The 11,127-nt window shown below is 32.8% G+C and overlaps 1 protein-coding gene across 1 annotated transcript; it reads left to right on the forward strand.

The window, feature by feature from the left end:
* Positions 1–3,767: 3,767 nt before the first annotated feature.
* Positions 3,768–10,850, forward strand: LOC105324726 (toll-like receptor 2). Its single transcript, XM_020065677.3, has 2 exons — positions 3,768–3,840; positions 6,449–10,850. The coding sequence occupies exons 1-2, from the start codon at positions 3,804–3,806 to the stop codon at positions 8,896–8,898; spliced, it is 2,487 nt and encodes an 828-aa protein (XP_019921236.3). The 5' UTR covers positions 3,768–3,803; the 3' UTR covers positions 8,899–10,850.
* The last annotated feature ends 277 nt before the right edge of the window (positions 10,851–11,127 follow it).

Consider the following 11,127-nt stretch of genomic DNA (forward strand, 5'->3'; position numbering starts at 1 on the left):
GTCAAGCATTCGTTGCAAGAAAATTCCCATCTGGTATAATAACATTTTAGAAACATGTAGTTTAGGAAGTCGGGGAAACTTTTATAAAAAATTGAATCAAACACATCACTTATATCATTAGTAAATAATTAAACTCATAACTCATATTCTCTTAATGCACAATGTCAAGGTTGTGTGATAATGGTACTCCATATAATAGATAAACATTTGTGTGGAGTTCCTTAAACACAAAGTGTAATGATGGTGAAAAAAAGTTTTCTTTAATGCAGATCGAGAAACAAAAAGTAATTTTTTTATCATTCGACGTTCTTTGTTGATTGGATGAGGATGAAGAATAATTTTATATAGATAATGAGAGAGAGAGAGAAAAGAGAGAGAGAGAGAGAGAGAGAGAGAGAGAGAGAGAGAGAGAGAGAGAGAGAGAGAGAGAGAGAGCTCTCTAAAATACCTGACCAGTTAAGCCCAGTGAGCAATATAGAAATACATAAAGCACAGGGAAAATTCACTATTCACATTCAATATGCAAAGAATCTGATCTTGATTTGTAAATACAACAATACATGTATGTGAGAATAATTTCAGGAAAAGCTTCAAAAATGAGGTTCTTTTGTAATCACAATTTCTTTTTGATCAATGTAAATTCGCACCTAGATTTGTAAATACAAAGGTATGTGAGAATAATTTTCAGGAGAGGCTTCAAAGATGAGGAGTTTTTGTGTAATCACAATTTCTTTTTGATCAACGAACAATCGGAACTTCTCTGGCTAGCTCTTTGAGAAAAAAAAAACTAAACCACTCTTGTGGCCGAATTACGTACATTATTTATATTCATTCGTGACAGCAGTCAATTACGTAATGATACCACAATCTGTTATCTGTGGAGATTGTCTAATCTTGAAAAATAATTCCTTCAATGTAGAAAAAATATCTTAAAAAAGAAATATTAGCTTGTTAAACCAGTACTTTAGATTATTGGGGAACTACTTCATTTTGTAAAAAAGCAATTGACATTTGAAAAATAATGTAAATACATTGCTGTGTTTGTCCAAGTTCTGTCAACAAGGCCAGACAAATTTACTTTTGAAATCATGTAGATCCGAAAGGGAAAAAACCAACGCTGATTATCTGCTTCTTGTGTTTGGTTTACTTTAAGTTTGTAAATATTCAGAATAAATACTAATATTAGAAAAAGGTATTGACTTTTTGTATTCTATATTTGTGAAGCAGTTTCACACAAAGACACAGAAAAACTGGAACAGAAAAAAACCAAATAACCAAAAAACATTTTCCTTAATTTTTTAAACCGTCAAAATTTTTAAAAGGAATTTTTCCAAACAGTTTATAGTAAACTCTCGTTAGAAAACACAAAGACATATAAAAAAAGATCTTCATATTAACGTACAAAGCTGCGTGGTGGTGGCCATTTTTAGACTTTATTTACCTCCTTGTGGAAGAAGAGCTCTGAGTACTTATAAAGATATAGGAAATAAAAGTAGGTTTACTAGCTGTACGCTAGCAGACCAGACAGATTGTGTTTCCTGGTTGAATTCAGCGTTGCGTTTCCCCTCAGAATGACTGTTGTAACAAAATCCAAACATGCAAAATTGATCAGGTATACGTAGAGCTTTTATAACGGAAGTACACGTTCTTTTTCATAAACTAAATGACTAAAGTGACCATATGCGTTTTTTAGTCTTGTAAAATTAACAGGGTATGGCACACATGTCTATATTAATGTGGATACAAGTACATTGTAATCAAAATACTTTAACTGTTTTAAAATTTTCAAATTTTACAATATCTGATCAAAAGATATGTTTCTATTTTGGAAGGGTAAAAACTTTAACAGCCTTAGAGGGATTTGAACTCAAGACTAACAGATTTGTAGTTAACGCTCTAACCCATTGCTCTACGCTGTTAGGTAACAAATATGGTAAAGAAAAAATTCATAAAGTTGCTTGATTTAATTGTTTATAGCGATCGGAAATACGTCACAATACTGTAGATTCCTGCACGAGGAATTGATATCCGCATAAAAATCGCGAGAAACACATCTCGCGTACATGTATTTAAGAATCTCGCTTTTATTTTTCGGACAGATGTACACTAAATGAAACTATGATAGGTAAATCATATTCTCGCCATTTGATGCAAAACGGTTAAATCGCGGAATTAAGAACCCGCATAAAATAAGGTATCTACAGTATGTATGTGTCCTATACCACCTTAAGTCTGTCTCGACGGCCATGTTTGATTATTAACTTTCCAACAACAAATCGGAACTGAGATAAAAATGCATATGTTGGTCAATTACATTATATCTGTCAATTGAACTAAAAAAAGCAATAGCATTGTAATTAAAAAACGGAGACCTTCACCTTTCGAAAGCTAGACGCTCGTGCCTATTTTTAGAGTATTTTATCTCCTTGGGAAAGAAGAGTTCTATTATAAACACATTATCAAGATAGTGGAAATATTTAGTTTTTTTTTTTTTAAATTAATCAATAGTTTTAGTTAAAAAGATGTTGTTTGTTCCATCATTTTATTTCTTGCTGAAGCCGATTAAGAAGTTATTATAATTATAGTAATTATTAAACAATGTCGTCTGGAAATCCTTTATTGCAGTAACACTCGAAGGGGAGCGCAACGGAGCGAAGAATTCACAACTGCAGTTAAAGACCCCATCTCTGATTTTTGAATAATTCACCCATAAGGAGGCGACAAGGTATTTGCCAGTCAATTGAGACCTTATAAAAAATTTTCATTCTTTATTTCACGAACCACCCGGTTATTACAAAACTACAAGCGTTCGATAGATACATGAAGGGGAACGTAAGAAAAAAATATAGTTGGCTTAAATTCAACAGGGACTTTTTTCCTACCTACATAATTGACCTCTATGAATGTTTACGTTGAGATCAAGTAATTGTTTATTGTGCCATCTTTGCCTACTTAGAATGAATTCAACTGGAAAGACGAAAAACAGGTTTTCACCACAACCCATGGGATTTAAATATAAACTTACTCTGTGTTTATTCGGACCATTAAATTTGGGTTTCCTACGTGACTTTGCAAAAAGGTTTTTGTACTTTGCATGATACGTGGTAAGTCCCTAATCTGATCTTAAACCTTATCTCCATTATTTTCTTTTATAACCTTTATTATGGACTTCTTTTAAAACCTTTATTATGTTCTTTTAAATTTATTTGATAACTTTGTTAATAAATCAAACTACCAAGGTATCTTGTCATGTAACACAAATAAAGAAAAATATTGTAAACCAATTTCTATCCGCGGGAATTTATTTCGCTATTCATTGGAGAAAGCCTTTTTCGCATCAACTTATTTTCGCGTTCAGATCTTAGCCACACTCAGGTTGTTATAAAAAGGAGTGGCTTTGTCGTTCGCGAATATAAATTGGTTATAATACAGTACTACTAGTTTTACTAGTAATTACTAGTAAGTTCACAAATAGTTTACTGGATGCACACGTTGGCAGACAGAATGTGCTTTCCTGGTCAAATTCAGCGTTGCGTTTCCCCTGGTTTTGACCTTTGTACCACTATCCAAACATGCAAATCAAGTACATGTGTAGAGCTTTTTGAAAACCCTATCCCCTCCATCCTCCATAACTAAATAAATGAATATTTGAAAATTTGTCATGACACATAAAAAATACACACAACGATACAGAAAATACGCATTACAAAATATTGAAAACTTTTGTAAATGCATGTATAAATTAAATTTTGGAATATTATATTTCAGATGAGTTTCAGCTGAAACAGCATTAATACAGAACTATGGCACAGAGTGAGCGAAATCTATTGCTCATTATTTGTAAGTAATAATCAGCTGTACATGTACAACCATCTTTTATAATGCACTTGAGTTTCAAAATACAACGTTTCAAGAGATCTATAATTATTGATTACGTTAACTATTAAACATATGAAATATTATATAATAAATATTATTTAACGTATATCTGTTTATGTTAATATATATTTTTAAAGAAGGCGGTGAACAAAGAAACCATCAAATTATACTTCTTCATAAGATATTTTTGGCGATAAACTAACAGAGAACATCCACATATTTTATATTAATTTTTGATCATTACGGATCATCTTAAAATGGCCATTATAATCGAGCCCTCTTAAACAAAATTTATGCCATTTATCCAGCTGTTTAAATTTTAATTTAACGGAAACTGCTCTCTACCAAAATAACCCGCTAAATGAAAGACACGTTTTAAGAGTTAGGTGAAGTATTCTTTACAAGTTTCTGTAGCCAGGAAGAAGGTTCTAGGATTCTATTCGAGATATGTCATTCGAATTCCGTATACTTACTGAGTCAAAACAACTTTGATTAACATTCCGTTTGCTTATAGGAAATTTCTAGTTACTAAGCTGAGCTAAACTGAATTAGTTTATGAACGACAACTAAAAAATTCTTTAAATTGTAAATACACTGTCCGCCTCTCCCTCACAACAATTTATTTTGTTTGTTACAGACGCATTAAAAAACACTTACATGACTGAATAAGGGGAACTATTCATACGAGTATTAAAGACTAGGCGAATTACAATGCCTCAAATTGTCTTTCCTTAGACGCAACTATGTCAAGACGAGGCGAAACCGTTTGCAAGTAAAGAAGAGCGAGTATAATACGGGGCGAAACTTAAGTCTGCAATAACCAGGCTGAAGCTAGCAGCCACTAACAACAGCCACTTAGACCGTAGAAGCTAGCAGCCAATAAGAAAATTCAACAAAGTACTGAGAGTACTCGAACAAATTATTTTATTTTACTTATCACTTTATACGATGCATATAGTTTTTCTATGTGTATTGATAAGTCTACACTTAGGATAACATTATTTTCATAACTTATGACCCGTATAGACGTATTTCATTTCTATCCAACATAGAAGCATTTACAACTCTTATCCAGGCAAGCTTTACTCCTTCGGAAGTCGTCAATGCTCGTACAAATTATTGAGCATTAATCATTTTGATATTAATTAAAATATGTCGATAATTAAGTGAAATATAATTTTTCTGTTCAAGCACTCTCAGTACTTTGATGAATTTCCTTATTGGCTGCTAGCTTTTACGGGCTTAGTGGCTGCTGTTAGTGGCTGCTAGCTTCAGCCTGGTGTCTGCAATAAAAACACATGCTAATTCCGCTTTTGACAGTACGTAACTATTGTAGCAATAAACATTGTAATTCCATATGGCCTTTTAAGGAGGCTGGATAGTCAGCAAATCAACCATCAGATCTACCTTAAAATTTTCGACATGAAATCATGGATTGTTCAGCCGTAAACTTATATTCAATTAAGAAAAAAGCCATATATATTTTATTACCTTTTAATTTTGGGTATTTTCTGTATCTTTATATAAAGCTCTTCTTATAAAGGAGATAAATACAATCTAAAAATGGCAACGACCATCGATCCTTCTTAATGAACTGGCGATATAAACGAGGGATGTGGCAATGCGCTTTGAAAAAAAATACGCATATCGTTTTCATATCAAAGTGCGTTTTAAGGTTAATTGATTTTTTTTTTTGGAGAGAGTTAATGCAATTTGAACAATTATAGTGAGGTCTTTTTTTTTTTAAAGAAATATCTTTTTCTCAGTTTTGCAGTATGTATGCAGTAGTACAAACGTCCCTGTTTTATATTGTGGTTATTAAAGGAAAACTAGTTTTTAACTTTTATAATAAGTTTAACACCTGGATTCTTTTATATTTTTAAATTACAATACATGTTACACGTATACGTATATACAGCAAACAACCTGGCGTAATCGTCTAACGAAGTTTATTATGGAAAGACATTGTTTACTTTTATTTAAAAAAAATCAGTCTGAGAGTTATTTCTCTTCAAAAAATTAAGAGTATCATTGTGTGATAATATTGTAGATAAATCGACAACCCAGGCCATCTGCTGTAACAGGTGATCGTTTGATCGTGGCTGAGGGTTGACGGTGTAATTTGGTACAAATGATAAAACAATCTTGGGAGTTGGCAGAAGTCATACATGTATATGCAAGACATTTCTGTAGAAATCCTCTTATGTGAATTCAGATAGTATCCTTGACATTCAGTTATTTTTTCTGACCTTAATTTTTTTTGCGACCGACTCATGGAACAGTTAAATTTCATCAGAAGGGTGTAGCGCCCACGCTTCGAGTCCAGGAAGTTTTGATAGCATATTAATTAACAATAGAAGACTTATTGCCCTCCCACCCCCCCCCCCCCCGAGCAACATGCTTAATTGCAAGAAATATACCGTCAGGGTTTATCCATAATTATAAACCAAAATATGATTCCTGATCTTTAACCTATAGCGAATTTATTGGGATAATTATTCTGTGCTAAAATATATTTATAAATATTCTTTGAATGGCAGTTTTAATATATATATGTTTTCTTTTACAGGCAGTATTGTTATAATACTAACCGAAAACTGTCATATATCGCCACATGTCGATGAGTGCGGAAATGTGGGGTTGCTGTGGAATTGCAGTGGGTTAAATTTATACAGATTACCTATCTTGCTCCCTCCCGAGTTGAAGAATCAAAATGTAACTTTAGATTTGTCCTTTAACCAGTTTATCTCTGTAACGGAAGACACCTTTGAACACATAGCCACCCACTCCAATGTTACTTCAGTTATTCTTCATCATAACAATATAACAGAAATTGGAAATACAACTTTTCAGAAAATGTCAAATTTATGCTGCTTAGATCTTTCGAATTCACATCTTGAAAAAAGCACAATCGACACAGGGGCGTTTCTAAACACTTCTAGTCTAAAATTTCTTCGAATTGACCAGAATGAGTTTCAACATGATGGGTATCCTTATTTATCATTTTCAAAGTTAACCTCGTTGACATTTTTAACAATTGACATATTCCCGGGATTTTCTTTCACAAAAGCGTTTGAAAACCTTGAGAATTTATCTGAATTAGAGTTCAATTCTATCGGTATATTTCGATTGTCAAATACATCATTTCTTGGTCTTAAAAATTCCCCAATCCGAAGCATAACAATGGATTTCAGATTTCACGTATACTGTGACGTCACAGAAGACCTGTTTTGCTCTTTTCCGGTCATTTCTCGTGAGATAGTTTTAAACTTCGGTGGGTACTGTGACGTGATTGTTGCACTGAGGTCTCTTAAATGTCTACAAAATCGTAAAGTAGAAAGTATATCTTTGTCAAGCAACAAGAAAAGATTTGAATCCGGTATCTTAATCTTAAATAATTGGACGATGGAATATCTCGCTAATATCTGCGTAAAGAATCTGTCTTTGGGATACAATAGCATAGTGTTTTTAAATGCAACTCTTTATAAAACAACGCTATGGAAATGCTTAGAAAAATTCGATTTTCATGGAAATAATATGCATGTTATTGATGTTTCCACATTAATGAGTTTGTTAACTTTACCAAAGATTCGAATCTTGAATCTATGCTGCAATAACCCTCCAACCAGTAACACAAAATACAGGGATAATCCTTTCCAAATACAAAAACATAGATTTATTTATGTAAATATCACTTTATCAAAGACTTTAAATTTTTTAGATATTTCTGATAATTACTTCCATAACACAAATGGGTGGAATCTGCGTTTTGTATTAATAGGAGAAGAACTGGAGGAACTGTACCTTCAAAAGACCAATTTCCCTCTTCACACAATAACTAAGCTTAACTTTCCAAACTTGATCAAACTTAATTTATCAGAGAATAGTTTTCTTCAGGTACATTCCGATATGTTTCAAGGAGTACGTAATCTTCACCATTTGTATGTTTTAGACGTTGGTTTGAATAACACTGCTCATTCTATTTCTAATAGCCTGTTTAAAAATCTGAAAAACCTGTTAACACTTGATTTTTCGAAAAACGGTTTGGCCTTTTTGCCCTCATTACTATTAATGGACCAAAAACATTCTCTCACAGAAATTAGACTGGATCACAATAGGTTCTCGGCTGTTCCAAGTGTCCTGACCGAACTGAAAGAGTTAAAAACGCTATATGTTCGGTTCAATTTGATATCAACATTTCCCAGGAATGATCAAAGACTTTTTCAATCATTGAGTAATCTGTCAATATATATAGAAGGAAATCCGATCACCTGTGCATGTACAGGCCTTCAATCTTTGAAATGGATGAAAGCTCACCAAAATATATTTTATGACCTAAACAAGGTTTTGTGTGTGGAGAGTAAAATACCTATTGTTCAGTTGTTCTACGAAAAAGAATGGAGGAAGTTTGAACTTAACTGTCAGACGGATGATTGGCTCGTCTTTTCTGTCTGTTTGTTATTTTTTACAATAGTGTCTCTCACTATAATAGCTTCTGTCAAAAGATATCGCGTTCATTTAGAATATGTCATTTTGCGACTTAAAAACAGGTGGAAAGGTGTCCACCCAAAAAGCAACGAGGATATGTTCCTATATGATGTGTATATTTCATATAATGATGCAGACTGCTCATGGGTCATTGAAACACTGTATCCTAAATTAGAGGTTTTGAACATAAAAACTTGGTTTGGAGATAAGGATTCGATTCCAGGACGTTGGAAGTCGGAGGAGATAGTCAGCTGTATCAACGAGAGCAGGAAAGTGATGTTTATTGTGAGCGAGAGTTTTCTTGAGAAGGGATGGCACTCGTATGCTGTTCAAATGGCCATAACCCATGCATTTCATAACCAACGTCAAAGATCTATTGTGCTTATCATTAAAGACGGACTTCCTTTGGATAGGCTTCCAAACGAAATAAAAAACATTTGGTGGTGTATCGAGCATTTCAGATGGCCAGAAAATGAACAACACGATGAAATGATATTCTCAACTTTATCTAAAATTTTGAAACCAAAATAGATGTATATCTTTGTTTTTTAAGAGATTGTTTAATCTATTAACATGTGTATATACGAGGGTTGTTCGGAAATTATTGAGACAACACGGATATTTCCATTTCTAAGTGACGAATTAGGGTGAAAATTGGCATGAACATTGAAGAAACCTTTACAAATAATTAAAAAAAGTAATATTTAAAAAATGTTCAATTATTTGTTTACAACAGAAGATAAACAAATCGGTGGTCGGGGTACCCGGCGCAAGCATGAACTCGGAGAATAAGAAAACTAAAACATCGTTTATCTAAGTGTCTGCAAACTTGCAGCTTATACTAAAAGAAATCAGATTATATATGTCCATTTTGCTATTCATTGTGACTAACGTTTGATCAAGTTTCACTAGTGTTTGAGTTGAAATACGGATATAGTACAGATATATTTACCAAGCAATAGGAGTTTGAAAACGACGGTATATAGAAATTTGACGTCAAGGCGGCGCAGCAAATATACATCATTGATGGAAATATTCTGAAAAAGACCTTTCAATGCCACACAGTTGCTTTAACAAAAACTATACGATGGCAAGGGATAAAGAACTTCAGTTTATCGTCTTTTTTCACTAATTGTTTAGCTAGAATACAGACAAAGTGACTAAATAACAAGTACTTTTTACACACTAACTGATGTCAACAGTTCAAAAATATGTACACAGAATCACGGTAGGAGTAGGTTCACAGTATTTTGACCTTTGGTTAGAAATGACCCGATTTTTCCCCACAAAATTCAAGAATGGAGGGAATATGCGAATGTTGACATCTTGAAATGTAAACAAAGGATGAGAAATGAAGAATTAATTCTAATTTCCCTTTGTTTGTTAGCTGTTTAAAACATAGGATCAATTAGAAGCGTTAAAATGACGTTGCGGTAAGTTTGCGGTTGCGCCGGGTCAGTGAGCGATGGCAACTTGGTCTGCTTACCAGGAATGATCTAATCATGCTATGGACAATAAATTTTTTACATTGATACACGCTATCCTTGTGTACATTTTGGTGAAATTTCAAGGGTTTATCTTTTCCCCCAAGGAAATAAGAGTAAATGTCTCAATAATTTCCGAACAACCCTCGTACATGTAGTATTATATACCCAATAAGCAATTTTCTTTCTAAGCGTTAAGCATATGAATAACGTGTTATAATCACTCGGGGTCTCATCGACGAATCTATGCACAAGTACATAGAACGTATATCAAATTATTGCCATAATTATGGCCAAGGCGTTAACAATTTCTGTTTGTTTGTAAAAATTCCCTTTGTCTCTCCCTACCATTTCGCTGTTTTAGGAGATATCTGGAATTCTAATTTTAAATGCAATTTATTCCTCTGTCTTTAATCAGTTTTGTTTTATACATAATTAACCTAAGTGTTAAATGCCTAGTTAACCTTGTATACTATTTTGTTCTACATATTATATGCTTTTTACAGTATTTTGACTATTGTTACTGGAATTATTGGTATGTATTATGTATGATGTACATCCAAGGTTATTTGTTTTTATATGGATATAATCATATTCTGATCAGTAAGATTTTCAACACATTTGTAAGTTTTTTTGATGCATGAATAGGTGAATGTGTAGGCATAAATCGTAGTATAAAGATGCATATCAACTCAGCTGTATTTTTTCAAGAAAACATTTTTCTGACACTGACCTTCCAAATGAAACAGAGGTTCCAAACCCTTTCAATTGTGTGATTTTGTTTTTTTAACTTGTCTTTTCCAATGGCATCCTTATAATTTTCACCATTTCTGTGGTTATGATTTTGCTTATTTGAAGAAAAAAAACTGATATGTTGTGTTCATGATTTAGCTTATTTGAAGAAAAAAACCCACTGATATGTACATGTATTGTGTTTATGATTTAGCTTATTTGAAAAAAACACCGATATTTTTGTGTTTATGATTTAGCTTATTTGAAAAAAACCACCGATATTTTGTGTTTATGAATTAGGTTTGTAAAAGATAAAACACTAATATTTTGTGTTTATGATTTAGTTTATTTGAAATAAAAACACCGATATTTTGTGTTTATGAGTTAGCTTTTTTAAGATAAAACACTAATATTTTCTTAACCCTCATGAGGGCTGCATGGTCGTAGCTATTTTTAGACTCTATCAAATTCATTGTGATAAGAGTTCTGTATAGAAACATAGTAAAATACTTAAGGTTCTCCGATCCTCAGCCTCAACGTATTT

Source organism: Magallana gigas, chromosome 9 (assembly GCF_963853765.1).
Source record: "Magallana gigas chromosome 9, xbMagGiga1.1, whole genome shotgun sequence".
Classification (NCBI taxonomy): domain Eukaryota; kingdom Metazoa; phylum Mollusca; class Bivalvia; order Ostreida; family Ostreidae; genus Magallana; species Magallana gigas.